General features: G+C 53.0%; 2 protein-coding genes across 6 annotated transcripts in view; both read left to right on the top strand.

Moving 5' to 3' along the window:
- The first annotated feature begins 1243 nt into the window (after positions 1 to 1243).
- On the top strand, positions 1244 to 9797 carry Rpl22 (ribosomal protein L22). The gene is made up of 4 exons (XM_057784896.1): positions 1244 to 1323; positions 2709 to 2813; positions 5496 to 5620; positions 8124 to 9797. Exons 1-4 carry the CDS (start codon positions 1312 to 1314, stop codon positions 8266 to 8268), a joined length of 387 nt encoding a protein of 128 aa, XP_057640879.1. The 5' UTR covers positions 1244 to 1311; the 3' UTR covers positions 8269 to 9797.
- A 4671-nt stretch (positions 9798 to 14468) lies between these two features.
- The window catches only part of Chd5 (chromodomain helicase DNA binding protein 5), a 53185-nt gene continuing 40377 nt past the window's right edge, over positions 14469 to 27276 (top strand). For all 5 annotated transcript variants that reach the window (XM_057783766.1, XM_057783769.1, XM_057783767.1 and 2 more), the window contains exons 1-2: positions 14469 to 14678; positions 23995 to 24119. In XM_057783766.1, coding sequence (XP_057639749.1) covers positions 14600 to 14678; positions 23995 to 24119 — 204 coding nt within the window. In that variant the 5' untranslated portion in view covers positions 14469 to 14599. The remainder of the gene's footprint in view (positions 14679 to 23994; positions 24120 to 27276) is intronic.

Here is a 27276-nt window from a genome sequence, read left to right as displayed (position 1 = left end):
TGGGTGCCAAAGCAGAAAGGTTTGCAGAGCCCAGTTTCAGCATTGCAAAGGCAAGAGCAACAAGCTGCCCCTGGTATGTTGGTTCGCGCCTGTAATCTCAGAATTTGGGAGAACGAGGCAGGATTGATGAGTCAAAGGCCAGCTTGGAGGACACAGTGCTCCCCAGGCCAGCCTGGGCTATAGAATGATAAGGAATAAGGCTCTGTCTTAACACACCAAACAAAAGACTAGGATAATCAAACCAAACAGGAAAGAAAACTGCAGGCGGCTTTGAAGCCTGAGTAGCTGACTTCAGACACTGACTTTAAACACACCAATCAGCATGGTGTGTTTCCTCCAAAGATTATAAATCAAGACGGGGCTTTAAAGGAATTCCAGGCGACAGAACTGGATTGTGCAGTGATCACAATTCAGGATCCCAGAGGAAACTCCCCATGAACCCAAGACGTCATGCCAACGAGCTGTCCAGCTACGGATGAAAACCCTCACTTCGCTGCATGAGGCTGATGAGCTGGGGGCTGAGAGCGGCTGAACAGGACCCTGCACCGACCGGATCTGGGTGGTCCTGGAAAGCTGGGGAAGGCTTTGGGAACTGGGGAACTAGAAGGCAGAGGGCGCCAGATTGAATCTGTGGGATCAAGCTGGAGCGTGCTGCTAGCCGCAGAAGGCAGGCCAGTCACGTGGGTGTCATGAACTTCCAAGCTGGGCGTTTTCTTTAGGATGAAGAAATATAGTCCTGGAACTTTTTCTTTCTTAAGGGTTTGACTCTGTACCTTGGTAGGCCTGGAACTCGATATTGTAGCCCAAACTGGCTTCAAACTAACTACGCTCCTGCGGCATCCTCCTGCCTCTGCCTCCAGAGTGGTGGGCTCAGGGGAGTGAGGTACCCGGCCTGGCGGACATTGGGAATTCTAATTTTCTCTGTGATCAAAAAGAGATAGCCCCAATCTCCTCAAGTATTGCGTTCGATTGTCATCTGGCCAGCTGGTAATTGCCTGTTTAGGGAACGTCTGTCTTAATCTTTCAAGACTTTTAAAAGTAGAGCTCTCCCCTTTATCTCTCTTTGGGCTCGCCTGGTTCCCCTCCGGTAGTTGCAGTGGGACGGTCCATCTGGACTCCTTCCTTTCCGGGCAGCCGACTCTGCCCCGGGAAAACCAATAGCTGCCCGATCGCCCCTGCGGCGGCGGGCCGCGGCGATCTAGCGGCAGTGCCTATCGATTAAGGCTGCCTGGCTTCTTGCGTGCTCCGCGCGCAGCGGGCTCTTCGCGCCTGCGTAGTGCGCCCCCCTCCCTTTCTGCCTCCTCTGCCGCCATGGCGCCCGTGGTTAGTATGGCTCCGCGTGAGGCCGCGGCTCCCGGAGCGGCACGTGGGCCTGGTGGGCTGGCTCGGGCTCAGGACGGCGTGGGGGACTGCGCCCTGCAGCGTCAGGCCGGGATGGCCTGGCATGCGGGACCCAGGAGGCCGGGGCCTCGGCCGGGCCCAGCACGTTGTGGACGGAGGAGGCCGCGGATCGGGGCGATGGGGAGAGCCGGGACTGCTCGGGGTGGCGGATCGGATCCTGCTCGGGGCCTGCGGGCTGGATACCGACCGACCTCGAGACCCAGCCTTGGGCTCCGGGCACCGCGCCCGGCTATTTGAGCAAGGGGCCGGCAAGACGGATGTGACCTGCTACCCTGTGCAGCCGGGTGGAAATGGCCCTCCACGGGGCGACCGGGTTTCAGAGCCGCGGTTGGGCTTGAGAAGGATTCTTGTAGCACCCCTCGAGCAAGCTGCTTGCATTAGGGTGCAGCTGTATACAGGCCCTTTCTGTGTTGGGCGACGAAGGCCCGATTTCGTTCTCTTGTCTGAGGATGGGCTGTGCGGTGTCTTTATGTCAGGCTCTAACTGGAGGTCGCTCTGCTTAAACAATAATGGTTTTAGGTGGTGTATTACCTTTTAGTTTTAGGTTAGACTCCTGTTGGGAACTTTTGGGGTCTCTTGTGAGCAGGTCCTCTTACTGATCCATCCTTTCCCGGGGCTAGATTTAAAAGCAGTCATTTTGGTTGGTAGTGGGAAGATCCATTGAATGTAGCAGTTTTGTAGTCACTGAAAAGTTGAGTGCCAGTTGTGGACGGTCTCTTGAACCCGAAGGGAGATGTGTGCCGTGCGTGACCTGCTAAACTTTTAATAGTAGAGATTCAGGTGAGTTCTTAGAAATTACAATGTCTGTAGAGAGACAGTTGACGAGTGTTACTTTGTAAAAGTAAACTGGACCCTTTTGGGTGTAGTTTGGAAGTGCTGAATTCACTGGTTCAGCCAGGGGAAATCGTTGGCCACACCTTGAACCATATTGTCAAGTTCCTCGGCTATTCCTGAGAAGGTCCAGGGATTAGGGGCTAAGGACCAACGTGAAGTGCTCTAGTCTGAGATAGATTTCACAGTAACGATGAGTGTGTAAGGCGCGTGTATGCTTGTGTTTACAAGTGTGTGAAGGAGTATTTCTTTGATTGTAAAGATTGGGGTGTCTGGAGAGATTGAAGGGGACAGGAGTGTTAATGATTTCCCCCCTTCCCTTAGCATGAAAAAGTCCCTTGGCACTCCTGAAGGAAACCGACCCCTCGTCTCCTTGGTTTTCTGTTTGCAAAGGACTTTGGTGCCTCTGACATGCTTTGTTTAAATTGTGGGGGCTGCTACTGGAGGCTTTACCTGTGTTTTCTCTGTACCCTTAGAAAAAGCTTGTGGCGAAGGGGGGCAAAAAAAAGAAGCAGGTTTTGAAGTTCACCCTTGATTGCACCCACCCTGTAGAAGATGGGATCATGGACGCTGCTAATTTCGTAAGTGATGTTCTGTTGCTCCTCTGGACTGGGAACACCGTTGGGACCCTCTTGGAGTAGGTCTTTGTTGGGCTTGTAGGCAGTCCCACTTCTGTCCTTTAAGGGGGGGGAGCAGTTGCTGAGTCCCTTGAGTTCAGCAGGCTAAATGAGATAAGAATAGACAGGCCATGGCGTGTGGGTGACAGATGATGATCTTACCCAGAATCAGGTAAACTCCGTGGGCTCAGCATTGCTGCTGTACTTTGTTGGGTTTAATCTGTATGGGCAGCTTCATCCTGGGCCTCTGGATCCTTAGGCAAAGGGCAGTAGCCCACCACAGCGTTGAGGCCTGAGTGTGTTTGCTTTAATCTGCTTGCTGGGCTGTCTTTGGGGCTTTTTTTTTTTTTTTTTAATACAGACTTGGTGCTGTCCTGAGGTTTCCCTCTCGTTTAAATTTTATGTATCATGTTTGCTGCATGTATGTCTGCACCATGTGTGTGCAGTGCCCTGGGGGACAGAGCAGGGCCAAGGCATTGGATTCTCTGGAACCAGAGTTAGAGGCCGTTGTGTGTTGGTGCTGGGAACCAGTCATCTCCAGCCCTGTCCTGACTTTTTGCCCGATTCCCAGTGTCCCTATGTTCCCCTTAATCTAGAATTGTCTCTGCAGCCTGATTTTGGCTCTTGGGACTGGGGCCTTTGTATGCAGACATCTCCTAAAGTTACACCTGTTTTTCACATTCCAGAAGGTTAGGTGTTGTCAAGAACAATCATTTCCAAAAAATTGAAAATTAAACAGCCATTAGTGGTACAAATGGAATTAACCTTGTGGGGACGTCTGCCCGTCTGTCTCAGATGGACCTCAATTGGCCCCTGTGTCCTTTATCCAGTGACTTCTCCATGGCTTTGGTCTTTTGCATGTTGGTGGGTTCTTTTTTCTTTTCTTTTTTTTTCTTTTTGAGATGGGTTTTGTCTGTGTAACAGCCCTAGCTGTCCTGGAACTCACTTTGTAGACCAGACTGGCCTCAAACTCCCAGAAACCCACCTGTTTCTGCTTCTTGGGTGCTGGGATTAAAAGTGTGGGCCACCACGCCTGACTTGGCGGTTTCTTTTTTTCTTTTTCTCCTTTTTTTTTTGTTTTTGGAGACAGAGTTTCTCTGTAGCTTTGGAGCCTGTCCTAGAACTCGCTCTGTAGACCAGGCTGGCCTCAAAAATCACAGAGATCCATCTGCCTCTGCCTCCTGGGTGCAGAGATTAAAGGCGTGCACCACCACTACCTGGCTGATTTTTTTTTCTTTATTAAGAAGCAATTATTGATTGATTGATTGATTGATTGATTGCTATACATAGTGGCACTTGCCTTTACCCCAGTTTTTGGGAGGTGGAGGCAGGTGAATCTCTGACTTCGAGGCCAGCCTGGTCTATATACTGAGTTGCAGGACAACCAAAGACCCTGTCTACAAAAAACATTTTTTTTTTTAATGTGTGAGTGTTTTGCCTACATATATGTCTGTGTACCATGTGTATGCCCTTGGAAGTCAGAGGGGGTCACATCCCCTGGAATTGAAGTTAGGGATGGTTATATACTGCCTCGTGGGTGCTGGGAAACGAACTCAGGTCCTCTGAAGAGTGGAAGTCTCTGCAGTCCTTGGTGACTTCTGTTTGGCATTTCTCTGTTGGCCCTGCCTGGTGTCACCACTGTGGCCTCCTTCAGCACACCATTCCCTTCCGACTGGTCTCTGCTAAGGACTTCCTTTAGAAGACGTTTTCTGGTCCTGCCCACCGCAGCAGCTAACAGTTAGTTTTGTGTCGCAGTTTTAAAAACTTGTCCCAGAATTTAACTCAGGACCTCAGACGTGCTAAGTGGGCATTCTTAGCTGTCATTGAGCCACATCTCACATCTTTGGTCCCTAAAAATTGTAGTGTCGAGCTGAAAGGGACTTCATCTCATTGCAGTGGCAACAGAACAAAACAAAAAAGTCCCTTTTGGACGGAGGTCCCTGAAGCCTGAGGTGAATGGCTTGCCCTGGTCACATGGTGCTTTGCAGAGTATGTCTGGGCTCACGGGTCCCTGTCGCTTCTGCTGTACCATGCAGGTGACTCCAGGCAGGTCTGTAACTGTTTGTGTCGGTGTTTGTCTCTCTGTGTACTAGGTGGAGACTCCCTCTCTAGTGCTAAGAACTGTGCTTTGTGCTCCTTAGGCTCAGAGGTTGCTTGCAGCTTTGCATGTTCCTATAAAAGTTTGGCTCTTGGTCTCCTGCTTACTCTTGACCCTTTGGTTTTTATGTTGAGATAGGTAGGCTCTCACTATGTTGCCCTGGCTTACTCTTTACCCTTTGTCCACGAGTGTGCTGCCCTTTAAGCTCTCCGTGTAGGGCACATGTCATCATGCATGGAAACAGTCAAGGATTTTGTGCCAGTATTATCTTCAGATTGCATGAGATTATGTTGACTAGTGCCATCTTCACGGACTTGTTTGTGAGCTTCATGGCCTAAGTCTGGTTCTTAGAACCCGCTTAGGGAACCGACCCCACACAGTCGTCCTCTGATAGCCAGACACCATGGCACATGCACATGTGTGCATACACGCACATTCCTAGAAAGACTGAAGATTTTAAAGGAGCCTGTAGTTTAGTGCTGGGAGAAAGTCTGAGTAGTCTGTACTGAAGCCGGGAAGCCCACTGCACTCACTGGTGCTTTCTGCAGGAGCAGTTCCTCCAGGAGAGAATCAAGGTGAACGGCAAAGCTGGGAATCTTGGCGGAGGGGTTGTAACCATCGAACGGAGCAAGAGCAAGATCACTGTCACTTCCGAGGTGCCTTTCTCCAAAAGGTAAAGGGCAGTGAGCGGGTGTGTGAGCATTGCCACTGAGAAATAGAATAATTTATGTATTATGTTTTAGCTTTTCGAGATAGGGTTTCTGTGTAGCACTGCCTGGCCTCGAACTCGCCGAGATCCGCCTCTGCCTTCTGGTGAAGTTTTTTAAGATTTATATTTAGTTATGTGTTTGTATATGCAGGTGCCCTGGAGCTAGAGTTACAGGTGGTCGTGAGTTGCCTGGTGTGGGTGCTGGGTTCTGAACGTGTCCTGAAAGAGCAGTATGTGCTCTTAACTGCCGGGCCTTCTCCAGGCCCCTTAAGTACATTTATTTAGCTTGTCAATGCTATGTTTGTTCCCAGGCTACAGCATGACAAACTTCAAAAGGGACTCAGACTTTGCCTGTGTTTTGTTAGGTTTTTTTCCTAGTTGGTTATTTGAGACAGGGTCTCTATAGAGACTTGGCCAGCGTCTGCCTTCCCATTGCTGGGATTAAAGGCGTGTGCCACCACACCTAGCATTCTTTGTTGTTAGATCACGGTGGTGACAGCCCCCTCCACCAGTGTAGCTCAGACTGGGCTCAAACTCAGTTGTAGCTGAGATTGGCCTTGATGCCTGATCTTCTTGTCCCCATCTCTTGAGAGCTGGGCTTACAGGTGCTTGCTGCCACACTTAGGTGAGAGGTTCATTTTTAATTCTGATTTTCTTTTAAGCTGTCCTTTGGCATTGGGTGAGATCTGATGCCATCGTGGAGTCTTTCCTTGCAGGGCGTGACACTGATTCTGTGTGAGGCTGTGGGTGACAGTGGTGATGTGCTGCTGTAGCAGAGTGGGGTGTAGTTGGGCCTGGAGAAGCTCTTCATAGTGTGTGCCCGGCAGAGTCTGCAAATTGAGTGAGGCAGGCGGTGCACAGCAGGCAGCCCTTGGGGCGGAGGCTTCTTACCCACGTGGTAGGATACTCCCCACACCCTTGAACTCTCCTGTAGCTCAGGCCTGCCTTCCCCTGGAACCACTCCTGCTCTAGTCTCTCAGATACGCATTCTGATCCCCACAGCCTGTTTTAGGGAGACTGAGAATTGAGTTCGAGGACTTGTACACAATAGGCATTGAGTTGCATCTTGGTGCCACTGTCCCGTGGTCCCTTTTGTGTTTCATTTTGAGTTCGAGACAAAGAGTCTTAAGTTGCCTAGGCCTGCCATGAGAAGTTGGGGTATAGCTCAGGCAGGATTTGAACTTGCTTTCTCGATGACAAGTGTTATTTTTCTGAAACACCCAAGGGTGTTCCGAGCCTAGGACGTCTTTTCTTCCTGTCTCTGACGCTGTTTTACTGTGAGTTTTGAAATCCTGAAGTTTTGCGTCTGAGAAAACAATGACATAGACTGCCGCTGGGTTTGATGTAGCCCAGGCTGATCGGAAACTGGTGATCCCCTAAGTACTGAGGTTTTTTTTTTTTTTAATTCTTTTCTCCTTCTGGTTTTTTAAGACAGTGTTTTTTTCTGTGTAACAGCCCTAGCGGTCCTGGAACTCACTTTGTAGACCAGGCTAGCCTCCAACTCACTGAGATCACTGAGATCCACCTGTCTCTGCTTCCAAGTGTTGGGATTAAAGGCGTGCACCACCATGGCCCGGCTTAACAGCAAGTTAATTCAGGCCAAGGCAACAAATAAAGGAAACATAGTATGGCTGGGAGGTGTGGGGAATGTGCAGCACCATGAGTCTGACCCCAGCAGAGCAGGGAAGAAACCTGAAGAAACTTGAGGCAAGGCATCATAAGCTTATAGTCTCAGGCTGAGCTTGGTGGGTCTTTTGAGCCCAATTTTTGAGGTCACCTTAGGTAACAGGGACCCATCTCATAACAAGAGTCAGCTCTGGAATACATGCTGTGCCCAAGTGTTGGATGATGGCCATCTCACTGAAGAAGTTAGGGGACTCAGAACATTGGCAAATAGCCCTGACAACCCGTCTGCCTCCTCAAGGAGTTTGCAGAAGGATGTGGGAAGTGCTTGGAGCTGCTTGGAAGGTTAGTGACTCTCAGCAAAGGTGTTAAAACATGTGTAATTGTCAACTTACCACTGCCTTTTCTAGTGGCCACTGTGGGCCACTTTGTAGGTGTTGGCTGCTTAGGGGACCAGCTGGTGTGTGCCGATGGTGTTCTCACTGTTACCGCCTCTTGAGGATGCATGGTGGACAGTCTTGGGAGAGCACTGCCTCGGGTGTACTTGCCTTGGCCTGTCCTTGTTTGGGAGGGCTGAAAAAACATCGTAAAATTGTTTTCATTGTGTTTTATGAAGTTAATGTTTCAGTGCCGGGCGGTGGTGGCGCACGCCTTTAATCCCAGCACTCGGGAGGCAGAGGCAGGCGGATCTCTGGGAGTTCGAGGCCAGCCTGGTCTACAAGAGCTAGTTCCGGGATGGGCACCAAAGCTACAGAAACACCCTGTCTTGAAAAACCAAAAAAAGAAATGTTTTAGAATGCAAGACCACAGTCTACTGTAGTTCTTAAATGTTCTTTTTCTGCAGGTATTTGAAATATCTCACCAAAAAATATTTGAAGAAGAACAATCTCCGAGACTGGTTGCGTGTTGTCGCCAACAGCAAAGAGAGCTATGAGCTGCGTTACTTCCAGATTAACCAGGATGAAGAGGAGGAGGAGGATGAGGATTAAGACGCATTGGTCTGGAATGTTTTGTATTAATTCATAAATAAAATTTAGGAACAAAACCTGTGGTTTATCATTGTATCTCTACAGTGTGGGTTGGACAGGAAATTGGAGGTGACAGGCCTGGGCTGTAGCTGGCCTCTGCTTGTTTGTATATAGACACTTAATTCTCCAGTAGGAAGGCCTGAGTGCAGCGGGGCCAGCCCGTTGCATCTGACCCTGCACACGGCAGCTGACTGAGGCTTAAAAGGGCTGGCGCCTGTCTCAGCGGTGTGAGAATACAGTGTGGTGCTCCTTGCTAAAAGCAAGCCAGTGATGTCTGTGGAGCTTTCCTGGGGAAATGACAGCCCATAAAACAGCTTCCCAAGCAGTTCACCATTGCGAGCACTAACCTTTTTCCTTCCTGTAGAAATAGGTGGTTTTAATGTTGCTGCTGCATATTCTGCCCTTTATAGAAGGATTTGTAAATATGCTGGGCATCCATGCCTTTAGGGTGCTTGCCTTTAGGGTGCTCTCTCCATAGGATAGGTGTGAGTCAGGTCAGCAAGGGCTAGTAGTGAGACTTAAAATATATATAAAGCCTCAGCTTGTCTTAAGTCTGTGTAATAAGCTGTTTTTCTAGCTTCCAGCAGAGGGTGCTGAAGACAGCTTCCAGATGTTCCCCTTAGGGGGAGCCCTTCCATGCCTAGGGCTCAGCAGGCTTCCAGGGAGGGAACTTAAGTCACAAAGGTGAGTATTTGCTGTAAAGATGAAGTTGCCCAGGAAATTGCTACTTAAGCTCTGGATTTAGTGATAAAAGTCTTAGCCTGGGGCTATAGCCTGGTGGTGGAGCTCTTGCCTAACAAGCTCAAGGCCCTAGGTTCAATTTCTTGGACTCCAAACTGTCCCAAGCAGTGTGCACAGCAGACACTGGGACAGAGGAAGCCTTGTCAAGGGTCACTTTGGAGAAGTTCCTGACACCTTAGGGTAATTCTCTGAAGGCAGAATTGTGTAGGAGCATCTTATCTGCCCTGCTTTCTAGTAACTGATGTGTCAAAAGGTCTTGATTACGGCCGCTGGCCACAGTTGAGGCCTGTGCTCTGTCTATCAGCTGGACATTAGATGTCGGCCCTGCTCCACCTCCAAGGAAACATGTTTCTGGGGTTGAGTTTGACATATTGAGGCTTTGCAATCTCACTTGTAGCAAAAGTTCCAGCATTTTCTATTTCTATGCAAATTTCTTAAAGCAGACTGTCTTAGTTTTCTTCTGTTCTTGTGGGAGGTAGCATTTTCTTTAGACCTATATGTGCAGCCCCTCATGGTTAGAATTCTTAGATTTGTGACTTGGATTTGCAGATCTTGTTTGTTGTGTTGATGTTCCCATGTGGTTATTTCTAGTTTGGCTGTAAAAAAAAATTAACCCTGGGTTGATTAGCACATGCCTCTAGAAAATGGTCCCAGATTAACTGTAATAAAATGGAAACTGCGTTTTCTGCCCCTTTCTAAGCTCCTGTATATTTGAATGTTCACGTTTTGTATTAAAGTGGCTAACATGGCTACTGGCACTGTGCAAGGCTTGCTTTGTTTTTTTCTGCTTCACACCTGTTAACCTTTCCTTCGCTGGCTCGTTGCATTGGGCATGGAGAAAAAGTCTCTCTCTGCTACCTCCCCTCTCTACAGCTCAGCCTCCAAGAGGTTGGTCGGCGTTGACTGAGAATCATTTTTCAGACAGATGCCCTTTTCTGATGGGCACTGTGAAGAGTAAACTTGAATTCTGTTAAACCTACAACAGCATCTGTGTCCAGGCCCCCTCCTAGACCTGTCTCTTTTCTGTCTGTCTGGCCTTGTGCCCTACCTGTCCTTATCGGAAGTGTTGGCACAGAACACGAGTTTGAAGCCGTGACTTCAGTTCACGGAAGCCATAAAATCATACTGGCACAGGCTTGCTCCCTGCTGGTTAGGGTTGCTCCTAGTGCATCCCAGGAAGAATCTACAGGGGAGGCTTCATGTCTAGACTTGGTTTACTTGGAGAAGCCTCCACAGTGCCATAGCCCCTGCCTCTCATGAGTGGAAGTGCATTTGTAGCGCCCTCCCCTCAGCAGCCAGTCCAATGGACAGGTCCCTGCTGGTCCCTTGCTGAGTGCTGAGATCTCGCTCTGACCAAATGCCTGGGATGTGGAGCCTCTCAGGGTGGGGCACAGCTTATTGGAAGGTGAGGACCCTAGCGCAGGGTCCTTTTTTTTTTTTTTTTTTTTTTTTTTTTTTTCCGAGACAGGGTTTCTCTGTGGCTTTGGAGCCTGTCCTGGAACTAGCTCTTGTAGACCAGGCTGGTCTCGAACTCACAGAGATTCACCTGCCTCTGCCTCCCAAATGCTGGGATTAAAGGTGTGTGCCACCACCGCCCGGCATCGCAGGGTCCTTTAAACTCTTTTAAAGTCAGGAAATTTCAGGAGGGCCTAGAAGTCAATGTGGACACCTGGGGATGTGGTCCCTTGAACTGGCAAGAGCTGAAGCCAGCAGGGACTTGAGGTTGTTGGTCTGTTCTAAGAGGCAACCAAAGTGGAGGATAGTGTCACAAGAGGGTGATCAGTGCTCGTGGACATGGCTGGTTGGTGATTATTTCATTATAAAAATCCCCGTTGACTGATTTGTCCAGGTTTGTGGGTTAGCCTGGAGGTTGCTTGCTTGGGGAGGGACTGGTTGTAGGGTGTCTGCTATCTACACAAGGCTTCATCTAACCGGATGAGGGGGATATTTGCCACAGGAGCACGGGCACCCACAAAACCTGGGTGCAGTGGTTTGCTCCCATAATCCCAGTGCTGGGAAGTCAGAGACAGGAGGATCCCTGGGACTCAACAGCTGACTAGCAAGCTCCAGATTCAGTGTACGACCCTGTCTGGAAAGATGAAGGGGCGAGCTGGAAAGAGGGCTCAGTGGTTGGGAGCACTTGCTCTTACAGAGGACCTGGGTTCACTTTCCAGTATCCATGTGGCAGCTCACAACTATCTGTAACTCTAGTCTGGGCACTGCATGCATGGAGACAAAACCCACATAAAATAAATCTTAAAAAATGGGGCGGACTAGCAAGGTGGCTCAGCAAATAAAGGCACTTGCCATCAAACCTGGAGAACTGAGTTTGATCCCGAAACCCATGTAGTGGAAAGGACTGACTTCTTAAGATGTCCTTTGCCTCCACATGAATACCATGGCATTCTTGTGTCCCCTCCTCCAAGTTAAAAAAAATGTAAAGAAAAAATAAGAGAGAGCAATTGATTGAGGAAGACCACATTGACCCGGGCTTCCACACACATCCATCCATGAACCTGCACCCAAAAGATGAAGTGAACTTCTTAAATGATGCCAAAATACTGTTGATGTTTAAGAATAGCCATGCAGCCATGTTCCAGTCTAGTGAGCCCTAGCTGGAGCCCAGGAAGTGCCCATCAAATGCTCCAGGCTGACTGCCATGCCCACTTAAGGGCCCTGGCTCAAGGCTTCTCTTTCTGAGGTCTAGCTTTTCCCACTAGTCTGTAAGAGGTCTACTCTTGGAGACAAACATGTCCAATCTGAGCTAGGTCTTGGTCTACAGAGGGACACTGACCTTCCACTCCCAGGACAACTGGCCATCCCAAGTGAAGTCTCCCTGCTGAGAGAAGATGCCCAGCAGTTCTGATCTCTGCAGGTGCAGGCTGTCACACTGTCCTCAGAGTCCAGAATCAGGAAGTGGCCATTGGTGTGGAGATGTTGAAGTTGCTGTTTCTAGACAGTTCCTGGGGGTGTGTTCACACAGTGCAGGACTGGAGTAGTACTGGGTACACAGGAGAGGACCAGCTATTTCAATTCTTCAAAGACAAAATTTCACACTTATGTTTCAAATTTCAGGATGTTTCATAGCTTGTCACCGAGTGTTATTACGGGACCCGCGTGAGCGAACAGGAGGCTTGAGTCCTGACATTAACCCTAATGGTCAGCTGTTCTCACAGCTGCAGGTTATGGAGTGCTCACCTGCAGAGATTGCTCTTTAACACCAGGCATCTCGGGTCCACAGTCATGAAAATGTACATTTAATAGCTTAATAAGGGGTATCCTTTAAAAATTACTGGAGATTTACAGTTAAAACACACACACACTCGTGCATGTGTGCACACGCATGGTGTGATTTTCACTACCATTCCAGTTTGGGTCTTTGGTCGTTAGCTAATGCCACCCCTGTGCAGTAATTGGGAAGCATTCTGAGCGCACAACTCACATCTTGACTCTAATTTGCTTCAAATTAAGCAGTTGGGGCTGTTCTTGAATGTCTTGACTTTCCCAGCTTTGCCTTGGGAATTCAGAGTGAAGGTTAATGGTGTGTGTGTGTGCATCTGCATGCCTGTACACACTCGTGTGGGGATAGGGGAGACTTTCTGGTGGTGTGAAATGTGTCACAAGTTTCTCTGAGGTGGGACAGGGGACCTTTGAAAAGGTTCAATGTCTGCCAACAGAGGTCTAGGAGGTTGGTAATGGAAGGTGGGCTTCTTTGGTGGAGCTGGGGTTATTGCTTTTGTTTTTCCTGGATCCTTAGCAGACAGGGAAACCAGTGGCCTGGAGAGCAAGCCCTCCCAGGGGGGGTCCAGGCTCAAGCCTCAGCAATCTGGGGCTCCCCTTGGCAGGACAGCCTAGATCCAGGGGACCATTTGGATTGTAGCCACCTTCTTCCTGCTGGGTGGTCCTTTCTCCTTGTGCAGGTGGTCTCCACTGTTCACTGAGTGTTGTAAAAGTGACCTGTGAGATGGGGGGTCTGAGGGCCTTCCTGGGAGGCCGGACAGACCTGCCTCTGCTCACCAACAAACGAAGACGAGGTTTTCTATGGCGTGTGCTGACTGTGTAGAGAAGAAAGCTTTAGCAACTGGTAAGGGCTCTTTCCACATCTACCCCCATCAGCTGCCTTGGGCCAGCCCAGGGCATGCAGCCACCTCCTCCAGAGGTCTTGTGCTGGGGCACTCAGCTAAACTGGCACGCTTCTTATGGTTCCCCGAAGGGACTAAGAGAGGGGAATCCTCCTGGTGACAGGTCTGAACTCTGGAAGCTGAGGGTCTATATGGAGCGCTCAGCCCAGGTTGGAGGATTTGTGTTAGAGCCCGTGCTCTGCCCCGCTCTTACCTTCTCAGGTCAGGCAGGTCTTGCCCTCGCTGGCAGCAGTGAGGTCCACTCCTTCAGTGGGTGGCCAGAGACATGGCATGAGGATGACCCTCCTTTTCCTGGACTTTGTGGGACTGGAGAGCTGGTGACCTTCTTCCTGTTAGACCCTGCAACTTCTGTGTTCTTAAAGTTGCTGTGTAAGACTTGGCTGCACTAGGCTGAAAACACTCACTTAAAATTCCAGTCTTGCTCCCTGGGGGCTTAGGCATCCAGCTTGTCCTTTAACAAGCGGGACTGGCAGTCATCAACCCTTCTGCCTGGCGACAGGTGTCTTGAGTGGGAGTCCGGGGCACAGACCATAACGAGCCCCAGGGACCTGGGTGTGTTTGAGCTGGACACAGCCCAAAGGAGTGTTTCAGAAAGGGCACGTAGGCGGTGGGGAAGCTACGGATTTTTCTGGATCAATCGCACCCACTGTCACCAGAGGGACCCTTCCCTAAGTGCGGAACACATTTTCTTCTGCTTCTTTTTTGAAAAGGGTAGCCTGAAACCGAGGTGGAGTGAGTCCGGAGTGTAAAAGGCTAGCGGGGCAGCTCGTGGTTTACCACCCTGCCTCTTGGGGCCAGGTGCCTTCGCGGGCAGGGTGGCGACCGATGACCCTGCTTGGGGCGCACACGGGTAGCACTGCCTCGCCTCCTCCTGCGTCCGGGCCACCGAGCCCCCACAGCCAGAGCCAGCTCTCCCGTCCGTCCGTCTGTCCTTCGGCTCGTGCCTCGACGACTCCAGGACCCCCCTCCCGCGCTCACCAGGTTGCTCAGGACTAGTCCCCCCAACTTGTTCGCTGCTGGTAACTAGTCGCGCTGGCGGAACGATGGGATGGGGTTGCCACAGCAACCAGACTGGACGTCACAATCCGGGCATGTGTGCCGCCCCCCCGCCGTGCCGCCGTGCCGCGGGGCGCTGCCGCCGCCACCCTCGGCCGGCTGCGGGACTCGCGCTGCGGGGCGCGGTGGGCGGAGCGGCCCGGGCTTGGCGGGTGCGAGCAGAAGCAGCCGAGAGCTTGAGGGGTCGACACGGGGGGGTGGAGGTTGGGGGGGCGGGGGGGCCGGCAGCCGCCATCTTCTCGCCGAAACCGCCTCGCCCGCCGCGCGGGTCCGTCCGGCAGCTCACGGGTTAAGGCTGGCACCGCGCCCGGCGGGAGGGGGGCGCCCACCTCCCCTCCCCCCCCGCACTGGGCATGCGGGGCCCGCTGGGCACCGAGGAGGAGCTGCCGCGGCTGTTCGCGGAGGAGATGGAGAACGAGGAGGAGATGTCAGGTGAGGGGCACCGGGACCTGCTGGCCCGGGACGCGGGCGGGGCGCCGGGCTGCGGGTGGCGTTCCCGCCCTGCTGGCGCCGCGCGGGCCAAGGGCGCGGGGCCGGGCGAACATCGGGGCGCGGTGCTCGGGGCGGGGTGCGCCAGGGACCCCTGGGCGAACCCGCGGTGGGGGGCATGGGCGAGCGGCGAGGCGAGAGGGAGGGGGCTCGGCGCCGCCGGGGTCAGCCCGCGGTGCCCTTGAAGGCGGCGGGAAGCGTGCGCGCTGCGGGCGGGGCGAGGAAGGGCCACGCGTGAGGAGCTGGCGATGCCCGAGCCCCGCGGGGCGCGCGGGCTCCGACTCCTGGTGCCTGACAGTCGCTCCCCAGCACTTTGCTCAGGCCGCCGTGCGTGTTTAGCGCGCTAGTGCCAGCCGTGTGCCCAGACCATCCTGCCGCCTTGCCAGTGGGCCTGACGCCCCAGGGCCACCGCCCCTGCCCTTGCCAGCGGCTTCTTCGAATTCAGCCTCCATCGCGCGCTTGTGTCTCAGGGGTTACCTTTTAGGAGGATTCTTCAGTTAACTGCTCCCCGTCCTGGCACAATCTGGCAGGGCCTCACCCTGTCAGCTGGACTCCCTCCCTTCTGAGGGGTATCACTTCTCTGTTTCCCAAGTCTATGGCTCCTCCTGGACTTCCGAGGGACTTGTGAGAGGCCAGAAGGTCCTCCTTTGCCCAGGAATCTACATCCCCAGGATGAGACTATTTCACACATTCGCACCCCAGCTCCCGTTCTTCAGGGGAGAGCAGCACCTCCCAGGCCTTTGGTATCTTCACTAGGGGCCACACCCCCCTGCCCCCCAGTCTCCTCTTCTGCGTACTGGCTTGCTTGTTTAGGGGATTTAATGCTGTCACTGGGGCCCCCTGCAGGAGTCTGCTGCTCAACCCCTCCCCTTTTAGCCAGGCCAAGAGCCTTCCATGGGATGGGGTGTGCAGAGGGATGGTTTCCAGTAGTTGACTGCTGAATCCCAGGCTGAAGCCATCAGCCCCTCTCCCAGGGGGAAAAGCAGAGCCAAGCACATGCCAAGAAACCTGTAGCTGTTTTCTACCCAGGAGCCTAACTCTTCAAAGATCTTTGGTGGTGACTGGGGCGTGGTCTTTTGTGGTACGGACAGGGGCAGTGGACAGTTGAGTCTGTATTAACAGCCTCATCTCTGGGACTTGTTATCCCAACGGTTTCCCCTTCTCCTTCCTGCCTGACCTTCCTTGCTTGCATCAGAAAGTAGGGTTTGGTGAGGTTTTGGGTGCCCCCAGGATGATGGGACAATGTGGGCTGGATTTTGGTCCAGTCTGCCTCCTAAGCTGTGCCTCCACTTGCCTCCAGGGCAGGCAGGGGACTGTCCCTCTGCGGCCTTCAGGAACACTTCCAAAGCCATGCAAAGGAGACCCCTGCTCCTGTCTCTCTAGCTGGGAATTCTGGGCCCTGTCATTGACTGCTATGACTGCTTTGTCCCCAGAGCCTTCCAGGGCTCCAGCATCTTCCCAGGTCCCATCCTCTCCCATGGGCCCCTCCAGAACTTCCCAATCAGTGGTCAGTGACCACTTAGAACCAGACTATTGGTCCATCCAGTCTTCCCAGTGCTCCTCGTTCACACACAGCCTCACTGGGTTCTTACTCCCAGTGTCTGCTGGCAGTATTTCTATGGGGCACTGCAGGTGCCACTCTGTCCTTGGGCCCTGTCCTTGACCTCTGCTTGACTCCTGTCTTTTGCTCACAAGTTTGTTCTGCCCATGTAGGTCCCAGCTCCAGGGCATTATGGGACACCCTCTTTCATCCTCACCTCAGACCCATTTCGAGAGGTTATCTGCTTGTAGTGCTTCCTGGTCTCTGGAACCTCGTTATTCTTCCTCTGTCGGTCTCCCCCAGCTTCCAAGTGGAATGAATCCCTAATTGCAAGTTGGACTGACACCTGGAACTGAGGTTGCCTGAGAGATTGTGTCTAATGGTGAGGAGGACTCTCTAGGTCACCCTGGCTCCCTGGAAGTGGGGCCAGTCCTATCCTAGTCCTCATGTCTGTCTGCAGTGTTGGCCGCCTGGCCTGCTAGCTGCCTCTCATAGCCCTTTGCAGTGTGTGGTGGAGCTCCTCTTAGCTGAGGAGGTCCTGAAAGTGACCTCTTAGACCTCTGGAGCCTGACAGGGACAGGGGTCTGGAAGCCTTCATGCTAATTCTCAACTGGCAGCAATTAGCATCTGTGCAGTTTGTTTCCTACACGGGCTTTTCCTTGGCCGGTTCTCCCTAGCTTTTTTTTTTTTTTATTTATTGTGTATACAATAATCTGTCTGCCTGTATGTCTGCAGGCCAGAAGAGGGCACCAGACCTCATTACAGATGGTTGTGAGCCACCATGTGGTTGCCGGGAATTGAACTCAGGACCTTTGGAAGAGCAGGCAATGCTCTTAACCACTGAGCCATCTCTCCAGCCCTCTCCCTAGCTTTGTGGCTGGTGGGTGAGCCCACTGTGAGGAGGAAAGTGGGGTAGGCTCCCACCTCTTCTGGCTCAGAGGTTGGCAGCTGTCGGATTCCCAGGGGAGTGTGCTAGCCAAAGGGAAGACTTACGAGTTGGGTGGAGGAGAACTTAAATCTCAACACTGTCCTTGTTAGTCCTATGGTCTTGGGACAAGGCCCCAACCCTCTGCCTCAGTCTCCCCACTTGTAGAATGAATCCAGCAGCAGCTACCTCATAGAAGGTTATTATGAGACCTCGGGATAGTGCACGTAGAACAGTCAGGTCATAATGCCCAGCGCATCACATACACAGCAAACCATAGCAGGTGTAATTAGCACCATCTAAAGGGGGTAGCCGTCCTGCCTCCCCAAGGATATGCTTCTGAGACTTGTGCTCTCATCTAGTAAGTGTCTGTCAGGGACCTGGGCTGGAGAAGGGCTGGGAGTGATAAGCCTGAGAGGAAAGGGCCTGGCCCTCAAGGCTTCTTCTCAGAGGTGGGTTTTGCTAGGCTGGAGGTCTCCCTGCCTGGTTGGTCCAGCCCTTTCTCAATCACTGTTAAGCTGATGAGCCCAGAATCTCTTTTGGATAGGCAGGATAACTGCTGTGGTCCTAGGGAGACTTGACTGGTTCCTGTCTCCACCCGTAGATATAGCTACCTGTGTGAGCACCTTAGGTTCATAGGTGAGGAGAGAATGGCTGCCATGATTCCCCAAAGCCCATGCTTTCTAAGCTTGCCCCCCTATTTGGAGTAGGGATGGTCCAGGGAGCCTGACTGTATTTAGCACCCACCCAAGCATCTAATTATCAATCCACAATACCAGCCATCCATCCATCCATCTTTCCATCCATCCATCCATTCATCCATCATCTATCCATCCATCATTCATCTATCCATCCATCATCCATCCATCTATCCATCCATCATCCATCCATCCATCATTCATCTATCCATCCATCATCCATTCATCCATCATTCATCTATCCATCCATCATCCATCCATCCATCCATCCATCCATCCATCCATCCATCTACCTATCCGTCCATCCCTCATCCACCATCCATCATCCATCCGTCCATCCATCCATCATTCAACCATCCATCCATCATCCAACCATCCATCTATCCATCCATTCATCTATCTATCCATCATCCACCCATCCATGCATCATCCACCCATCCATCCATCATCCACCCATCCATTAATCCATCCTTCCATCATCCATCCATCTATCCATCCATCCATCCATCTGCCAGCTAGCACCATTCACTTATCTATCCATCTACCATCTATATTCATTCTTTACTATCCAGCCATTTTCATCTGTCCATCAACCCCACCACCATCTCTCCACCAGCTCTCCATCCATACACCCACCGTACTTCATTTATCCAAATCATCTACCATCCATTTGTCCACTCTACTGTCCATTATCCATCCACTTGCTTCCATCCATCTCCCCACTCCCATTCGATTTTCTGACATCTCTCCATCCACCTATGCTCTCTATCCACCTATCTTTGACCCAAGTACTGAACAGTGCATGTTGTCTGACTTTCTGGGGGACTTCTTTTGCGGGGTGAGGTCTCACCATGTAGTTTTGGCTGTTCTAGAATTCACTTTGTAGACCACCTGGCCCCTCCAACTCACAGAGATCCTTCTGCCTCTGCCTCCCAAGTGCTGGGATTAAAGGCGTGCGCCACCTCACCAGACTTCAAGGGCTCTTGCAGAGGAACCTCTGAGACTGTTTCGTCTCTGTAATTCTGTCTTTATCTGCTCTGCCTGACATCTCTGCCTCTCCCTCATCCCTGTCTCTTCCCACGCCTCCTGTGTTGTTGCTCTATGTCTTCGACTCCTTGCCCCTTTCTTCCCACACGCCCATGTCCTGCATCTGACTGGAGGCTTCTCCTGCTTGCCTGGGCCATCCTCATTCTCCTAGGTCCCAGTCACTTAAGGTAAGAGCTGCTCCTCTCCTCCCCTCGCTCTCAGGTCCGCCGTCTCTTTCTTTTATGAGATGCCAATGAGGTGATGTCTGGGTTTTGTCAAATGTCATAAATAAATTATTAATCACCTCTGGGGTTACGGTAGCACTGCTCTGGATCAGCTGAGGGCCTGTGCCGTGGGGGGAGGTTCAGAGATTAGTGGGGACGTCAGTCGGGCTTCTTATGGTCCACAAGTACTGACCTCAGAGTACCTTCACCCTGTGACCCCTCCTGGGTTCTTTGCATCGCTGGACTGCACCCAGCATTGGGGTCTCGTGTTCACAGTTCAGCATCTCCCCACTGCCCAGGAGGAAGGCAGGCTGCAGCATGAAGCCCGTTTCACAGATGAAGAAACGGCCATTGGGGCAGACTTTTGGGCCACTGGTCAGGAGGGGTAATGGTTTGAAGCAGTGTGCCTCTCTGGCCTGTTCCTTCCTGACCACTAGGTGGCCCTGTTTCCTCCTTGAAGATGGGTGTGGGGGCGCTGGAAACAGGAGCCCCTACTCCCCGGGTTCTGGGGAGGCTGGTGGACTAAGCTGGGTCTCATTAGCTGATTTGCTCTCTGGAGACTTTGGCGATGGAGGTCTTGTCCGGGCTCCTGCCTCTGACCCCTCAGTCTTCTACTCTCTGAGTCTGATGACATAACTTCTTTTCAGGCTGGAAAAGCCTCCTGGAGGCTTGTTCTTCCTCAGAGGAGGCAGGGCCTGGAGTCTGCAAGACTTCACCCTGGCTGTGGGTTTCTAGATCTGTCCTCTCAGGCCCCGGCAACCTGGATCCAGAGCTGGCCTTAGCTACTTCGGTGGTCCTAGAGTACAGTCCTGAGCTTGGCACACAAGGCACACTGCCGAAATACCTGGCTCTGAGTAGGTCCACGGCCTGAAGCGGGGAGCTAGGGGAGGGCTCACATACTGGTATGAGCCTGTTGCCTAGATCGCCACCAGGCTGTACTCCTGACAGCTGTGGGACTGAGGTTTGGGCAGGTGATGAGGTCCTCAGAGTCTCATATCTGTAAATGGGGCCATTGCAGGGTCTTCTTGTTTCATCAGGCAAGACCTTGCCGTGTAGCCCAGAAGTCTTTGAACTTTGATATCGCCCTGCCTCAGACTGTGGAGTGCCAACATGAGAGGCCTGTGCCACCACACCTGGTTCAGTGCCCATTGCTGTCATTTACTAGCTGGGAAGGGTCACCCGGCTCACCCAGCTGCAGCTGGAGAATGCAGGCCTGAGCTAGAGGGCGTGTGGCCAGCTAACAAGGGGCTGGCAGAGATCGGAAAAAGCTTTGGAAGTTGTGCCTTTACCCTGCCAGATTCTGTCCCCCGACCCTCACGCTGTCCCTCATCTTCCTGCTGTTCCCCACCCCAAGTCTTGGAAGTAGCTCCCCTTGCTCTTCCTCAGGCCTGCTCTGACTGGGGCCGCTTAAGATGTAAGAGTTACCAAGCTAATGGTCCTAATTATAGCTGGCTAGGATGGATGGAGCCTCAGGCCCTGGGGATGGGCAAGGCTGGCTGGTGTTTGAGGGTGCAGCCAGATGGGCCAGGAGGGCAGTGGGGCAGCCTCCTTGGGCTGGGAATTGGCAGGGCAACTGTTTTATGGGCTGGCTGCCCCCACCCTGGGTCCCCTCACTCCAGGGTAGTGGAATCCTATCTCCCCCACTGGCCACATGCCCCTTGTTGTAAAAACTGCCCCTCACCTGCCCCTGGCAGATAGGGCCGTGGGAAGGAAGAATAGGGGTGATGGCAGAAGCCTGAGACTTGGGCGTGGCTGCCGGTGGGGTGACTTGGATGGTGACTCCCAAGCTTGATTTTAGAAGGCTCGGGACCTGTCGCCAAAGAGGGCGAGGGCCCATTTGGGAAGAGAGGGTCGCAGTGCCAGTGAGGGCTAATGGGGTGGGATTATGGAGGGCCAGGCCTGAGGTGTCCTCGGGGCTCCAGAAGCAATGTAGGCACAGGAAGTGCCTGCTAGAGACAGGCGTGGTCAGAGCTGGGTCCTCATCCTCACGTGCCAGTTCTGGAAATATCCTGGAGGGAGATTTATTTATTTATTTATTTATTTTTGAACTAACCGGCAGCCTTGGACTGTGAGGTTGCCTTGTGGAGGAAGAGGGGTGCTGTTTGTGGACATAGATAGGGTCTATGTTCTGGATGAACTACAGCTAGCCTGGGGGCTCCTTCTTACCCACTTCTGTATCTGTGAGTGGATCACAAGCTTCCTTCTAGAACATTCCTAGTCACCTGTGGACCTCTGTTTCCTGCTGGTCAGTTGGGGAACATGTGCTGGGCTGGCTTCTAAGTCTGGGGATTTCCCTGCTAGATGGAGACAGGGGACTTCCCTGCAGAGGCAGGAGGGAGAAGGGCCCCCTTGAGATTGCATCAGCCTGGAGCCTGTTACATAACTGGTGTGGGGCACTCCCAGGGGGTGGGGGTGCTTCTGCTTGGGCGGGTGTCTGTGATCCTGGGAGAATACACAGGTGCGGATGGGCATCCCACTGGCCACTCTGACCTGGCCTCCTGCCATCTTCAGTGTCGTTGCCAAGACTTTAAAATGACACTAAGGGCCTCTCCGTAGATTTACCCTGCCTCGGGCACATCAGAGCTCAGAGGAGCAGGGTCCATTACTTCCAACATCACCTAGTCTCAGCTGGGATTCCTGGCCCACGTAAGCTTAAGTCAGGAGTGGCCCCACTGCCCTGTGCTCTGGAGTCCTGCCAAGACCATGTTAGCTGTACCCCTCACGTGGACCCTGCCTCAGCAGTGCCACTCTCTGTAGGTTGGCACGTACTGCGGTGGTCCTCCAGGGATGACCTGCCTCCTCCTCTCTGTGTTTGCTGCGGTGGTCCTCCAGGGATGACCTGACTATACATACTCAGGTTCCCTCCTTACACCAGCTTCCAGTCCCGCCTGGAGTCTGCCTCCTCCTCTCTGGGTTTGCAGGCTGCTCTTCTGGATTCCCACTCTAGGGAGGGGCCGGAACTTTGGCACATGCTATCCTTGCTCCGGAGACTCTGGAGAGCTGTGTGGGCAGGCAGGGCTTGTTCCTTGGATGGTGCCGAGGGGTACCTTGCCCCAGTAGGATGGTTATACATATACAGACTGACCACACAGGGTTCAGGAGGGGATTTTCTTAGCTACTGGAGCCACGAGTTGCCCTCTGAAAGGAGGATATGTGTGAATGAAATTAGCCACCATGTACAGGGATCAGAGAGAGCCACCGGGAACCTGTCTTCCACAGGGCTCTGGGGTTCAGGTGAGCGAAGCTGGCAGGAGGACTTGGTGGGACCTGAGAAGGACATTGCCTCTCTATGCACACATGTGAGGCATAGACTCTACTCCTCTGACCACCCCATCCACTCATTGCGCATAGAACATGAAGTTAGCGGCAGGAGGGGCCTGCTAGGGCACTCAGGTTATGGGCTGGTGAAGGAGGCTTGCTCCTATGGTCCTGGAGTGCTTAATTCTGGAAGCCTCGTTTTGCCCTTGAGTGACCATCTCTCTGTCCTTTGCTCCCCTGGGTGGCCGTCTCTCTGTCCTTTGCTCCCCTGGGTGGCATCTCTGTCCTTTGGCCCACTTGGTGGTCATCTCTCTCTCCTTTGCCCCTCTGGGTGGTCATCTCTCTGTTCTTTGCTGCTTTGGGTGGCCATTTCTCTGTCCTTTGCCCCCTGGGTGGCCATCTCTCTGTCCTTTGCCGCTTTGGTGACCATCTCTTTACTCTGGGTGGTTTGATTCTTGCTGCCATGTCCTTGAGATGACCCTTGACACCTCACCTCTGAGGTCATGTCTGGTGAATAGGAACACTGGCTCAACCTGGGTTTCCCCAGTACGTAGGAGTCAGGCTTCAGCTCACCATGTCTCCCCAGTACAGAAGTCCCTTCTAGTTGAAGGTGAGCTGAGGCAGACTTACCTTTCTCCTTTTGGGGTGACATGGAGCCAATAGCCACCTTTTTAATGACCCCAGCCCTAAGCCCATCTTGCCCCCTCTTGGCCTTTAATTAAGGAAGTTGACTGTGGTATGAAGAAACGCCTGAGGGCGTGGGTCCGTGCACACGTGGGTCTGTGCACACATGGAGGCCAAAGGAAGGCATCAATGCCTTCTCTATCATGTTCTGCCTCATTACCCCAGACAGGAGTTCTTACTGGACCACAGGTTCCCTGTTTGACTAGGCTGTGTGGCTAGCAGGCTCTCCCCAGCGCTGGAGTCACAGGCATATTCAGCCATGTCACTGAGGGAATTTGGGATTCATGAGCATTTTCTGGAAAACCCATATGTAGAATGGGCTTAGCATCCTGCTAGCCCTCTGTATCTAGGATTGTCATGTGTATTGATTCCCTGCACAGGACTGGGCAGGGGAGGCATTGTAGTCTTGAATCCCTCATTAAGAGGGATCCTATCAAGTCTTTGGCTACTGGAACCCGGGTCCCTTATTGTCTTGCATTTGTTAGTCACATTTCAGCTGTACTTGAGCCTCTAGAGGTAAGGATAGGCCTTACTCAACTTGGCCTCTCTATTGGGCCTCAGCCTTCCCTAGGCCAACTAGCGATGGCTTTGATGTCCCACGAGGTCACTTCTCTCCCAGATCAGTAAGGACACCAGATTAGACACTCGCTTTTGCTTATTGGTTTCAGGACTAGGTGATTATTGTCCCTTCTTACAGAGGAGGGAGGGAGGGAAAGGCTAGAGAGTGGCAGTGATCCGTGCTGCTCACCAGGGTGGACATGACAGTGTCCTAGGACTGGCCGCATGGCCGTGATCTGGAGTTGTTGGATCTGGGTGGTATGGGGGTTCCGTGGCCTGCCTCTGCTTCTGTGTCCCTGGTTCTGCCTGAAACGGAAGGTGACCCCTCTCCCTTCCAACCCTGCAGAAGAAGACGACGGTGGCCTGGAAGGCTTGGAGGATTTCTTCCCTGCAGAGCCCGTGAGCCTTCCCAGGAAGAAGCCCAAGAAGCTGAAAGAGAGCAAGTCCAAAGGGAAACGGAAGAAGAAGGAGGTGAGGCGTGGGGTGGGGTGGGCTTGGCCTTGTGCACCCCTTGGAAGGAGGTGAGGCGTGGGGTGGGGTGGGCTTGGCCTTGTGCACCCCTTGGAAGGAGGTGAGGTGTGGGGTGGGGTGGGCTTGGCCTTGTGCACCCCTTGGAAGGAGGTGAGACGTGGGGGTGGAGTGGGCTTGGGCCTTGTGCTTGGGTCTTGGGCACCTGCGGAGGTGCCGTGCAGGAGTCCCCTGAGATGGAAATGGCATGTTGGGCTTCTTGAGAAGGTTGGAGGTTCAGCTGTCCTGTGCTGAGCTGGAGTGCCATGTTGCTCTCTCTGGCTGCCTCCCTGCCCCGCACTGTGGTCTCAGCCTGGTCCCTGGCAGCGCTGCTATCTGGCCTCTCTCTGGCTGCTCTGTTGGAGCCTCTTGTCTCCTCAGTGAATCCTACTGAGAGCAGAGAAGGTCAGAGAAACACCAGGAGGCTCCCGCGAGGAATGGGCTGTGTGTAAGGGTTGCATTTGTGCGCGGTGATGTTAATGTTCCTGTTCTTTACTTCCTGGTTCTTGGTGGCTCTGTGTGTAGGGTGCTGGGACTCGGGGCTGAAGAGGTGAGGTGGCTTGCTTGCTGACATTGTTTCCATGTGCCTCGTGCTGACTTGCTTCGTCCCTGAGATCGGCCTGATCGGGAACTGATGGTGTGGGGAAACTGAGGCAGACGGTAGCTTAGTGTCTTTCCCATTCAGGACAAAACTGTTCCGTCTTCTCACCTCCTGCATCTCCAGGCCGCCCTGCCAGGAGGGTGGAACATACACCTTTCCTTCTAAATGAGGGAGCAGAGGTGCTCAGAGGGCCACCAATGGGGGCGACCTCTTGCCTGTCCCTCAATAAAACTGAGTTACTGCAAGGCAGGTTTATCTGGGGCTCCAGCATGCAGGCCGGAGGTAGAAGTGAGGAGAGCCCCAAAAGAGAGAAAATGGTGGTGAGAGGCGGGTGAGAGCCACTTCCCTCTTGAGCATCAACTCTGTCCTCTTCACTTTCCCTGTGTGGGGATCATGTCGGACATTAACCCAGCAAGTGTCTGACAGACGACTAGGGAGAAGACCAAGGGCATCAGAGGGGACCTAAGCTCAACCTGCAGCCTGTATGTTTTCTCCTCTGTTTTAGCATCTTGTCTAGGACCGTGAGGACAGCCTAACCTAAGGATTCCCTCAGCAATGTGTGGCAACCCTCTGTGGCGAGCTCCTCAGCCGCCCCTTCTAGCCCACCCCAACCTCTCCCGGCTTTGTGGGTTAGTCAGCTCTTTGGTTGAGTGCGTGTGTGTTCACACACATGTATGTGCACCACACTTGGCTCTCCTGGAGTCCCTGACCCTCAGCTGACTTCTGTACCCGTCAAGGATCTCTGTAGTCTGGCATGTTGTCTGGGACTGATGTGTTTGTCTCCTCCCAGAACACCTCACACCCTGCGGCAGGGCGAGTCCGTCTTCAGCAGGAAGGCAGGGAAGCAGGTTGTCAAGGGTTCCGGCCCACAGACCTATATTTTAAGGCTTCCTCCAAGATGTCACCAGAGCTCTCTGTCCCCATTATCCAGAGGAGGAAGTGGAGGCAGGATGTGCTTGGGGACTCCCCATTGAAGGGGGTGCTGGGAACCAGCTCCTTTGACACAGGGGGCCCCCAAATTCTCCTCCTGCAGCCACTGCCTCCTACTTGCTTGGTCCTGCAGACCTGTCCATGGCTGGGCAGTGGATAAGTTCTGTGAGGCCCTGGCTCCCAGATCCCCAGACTTTCTGCTTGAGGCTGTTGTCGCTGTTTTCAACCTCAGGTCCTGGGCCTCATGGCAGAGGACTTGCCAAGTGTCAGTCCATTGGCTGGGACCATTCACTTCTGGATAAAATGCCCGGCCGGCTGGGGGTTCCTGGGTGGGGGAGCTTTTGTTCTAAGCAGGACTGGCTTTTTCTTGCTTCTTCCTGGGCACAGGGTTGACGTGGCTCTGGCTAAGAAGGATGCCAGGAGTGGGGAGGGCATGGGGCTGTAGGGCTGGGGTCACTGTCCTGCGTCCTCTGGTTCTGTCGTCAGGCTCTTCCTCTGGCCCGTGATTCTTTCCTCTGCCTTATTAATCTCACCTCTGCATCTCATCTCCCCTCCCCTGTCTCATTTCCCTCCCATTCGCTCTTCCATTCCCTCCTTCGCTCCTGCCGCCTCTCCTTGCGATGCAATACGGTCTTCTTTAAAAGGGTGCACACTGGGGTAGACAAGACTCCAAGATGCAGGCACCAGAGTGACCCTTGGGCCAGGGGTGAGCCCTCCCCCTTCACCTCCCCTGCCCCCGGTTTAACGCTATCCAGCTGCAGGACCTGGGGGTGGGGATGGCGGTCTATAGCGTGCTATTTACAAAGAGGAGGCTGTGTCTGCTCACCCACCCACCCTGCAGCCCTAGATCACGGTGTGGGAATCTCCTTCCTCCCCGACCCCAACACTGCATCCCCCACCAGGTGACTCCGAGGCGCAGAGGGGGCCTGAGCAGGTGGGCTCTAAGCAGTGGCTTGGGCGGGTGGCGGGGCACAGGCAAGCAGCAAGCTGTGGATCCCGATTTACATAAAATAACCGGGCTGCAGCCGGAACCTGAGCATATGTAGATGAAGCTCCCCGTCAGACCGGAGAGCAGGAGGGAGAACTGATTTCAACCTGTACTGCAGCGGTTGCCATAGCAACCAATTATTCAGTGCTAAATTATAACTGTTTATAACACTGGTGAATGGGAAGGCTCATATTTCATTCTTTCTTTTTCCCTCTCAGTCTTGAGGGACCCCAAGTCGAGAATGACCAACTCCCTGAGTTCTTCCTTTGAGTCCAAATGCTTTTTTTTTTTTTTTTTTCTTCAGAAGATGTGATGTGTGTGCTGGGCATAGAAGGGAGAGGGGAATGAGACAGGAGGCCGGGATTCAGAAACTGAGGAGTGGGGAAAGAGAAAGGATGTGTTGCATGACTGTTTGGGGCCCCCACCAGCCATGGCCGGTGTGCTGTGCCCTCAGCAGGCAGAGGGGCTCTGAGCAGAGACCCCCCTCTTTGCTCTCCACCTGGGTGTGGCATCTGAGGTGCTCTGCGTGTGTGCCCTCAGGCTCTTCTCACAGCCACCAGAGCAACACTTAGAGTGACACCCAGGATTGTTTCAGCAAAGGA

Source organism: Chionomys nivalis, chromosome 11 (assembly GCF_950005125.1).
Source record: "Chionomys nivalis chromosome 11, mChiNiv1.1, whole genome shotgun sequence".
NCBI classification, from domain to species: Eukaryota; Metazoa; Chordata; class Mammalia; order Rodentia; family Cricetidae; genus Chionomys; species Chionomys nivalis.
Note: the sequence above shows the minus strand (reverse complement) of the source record. Positions and strands in the feature narration are given on the sequence as shown.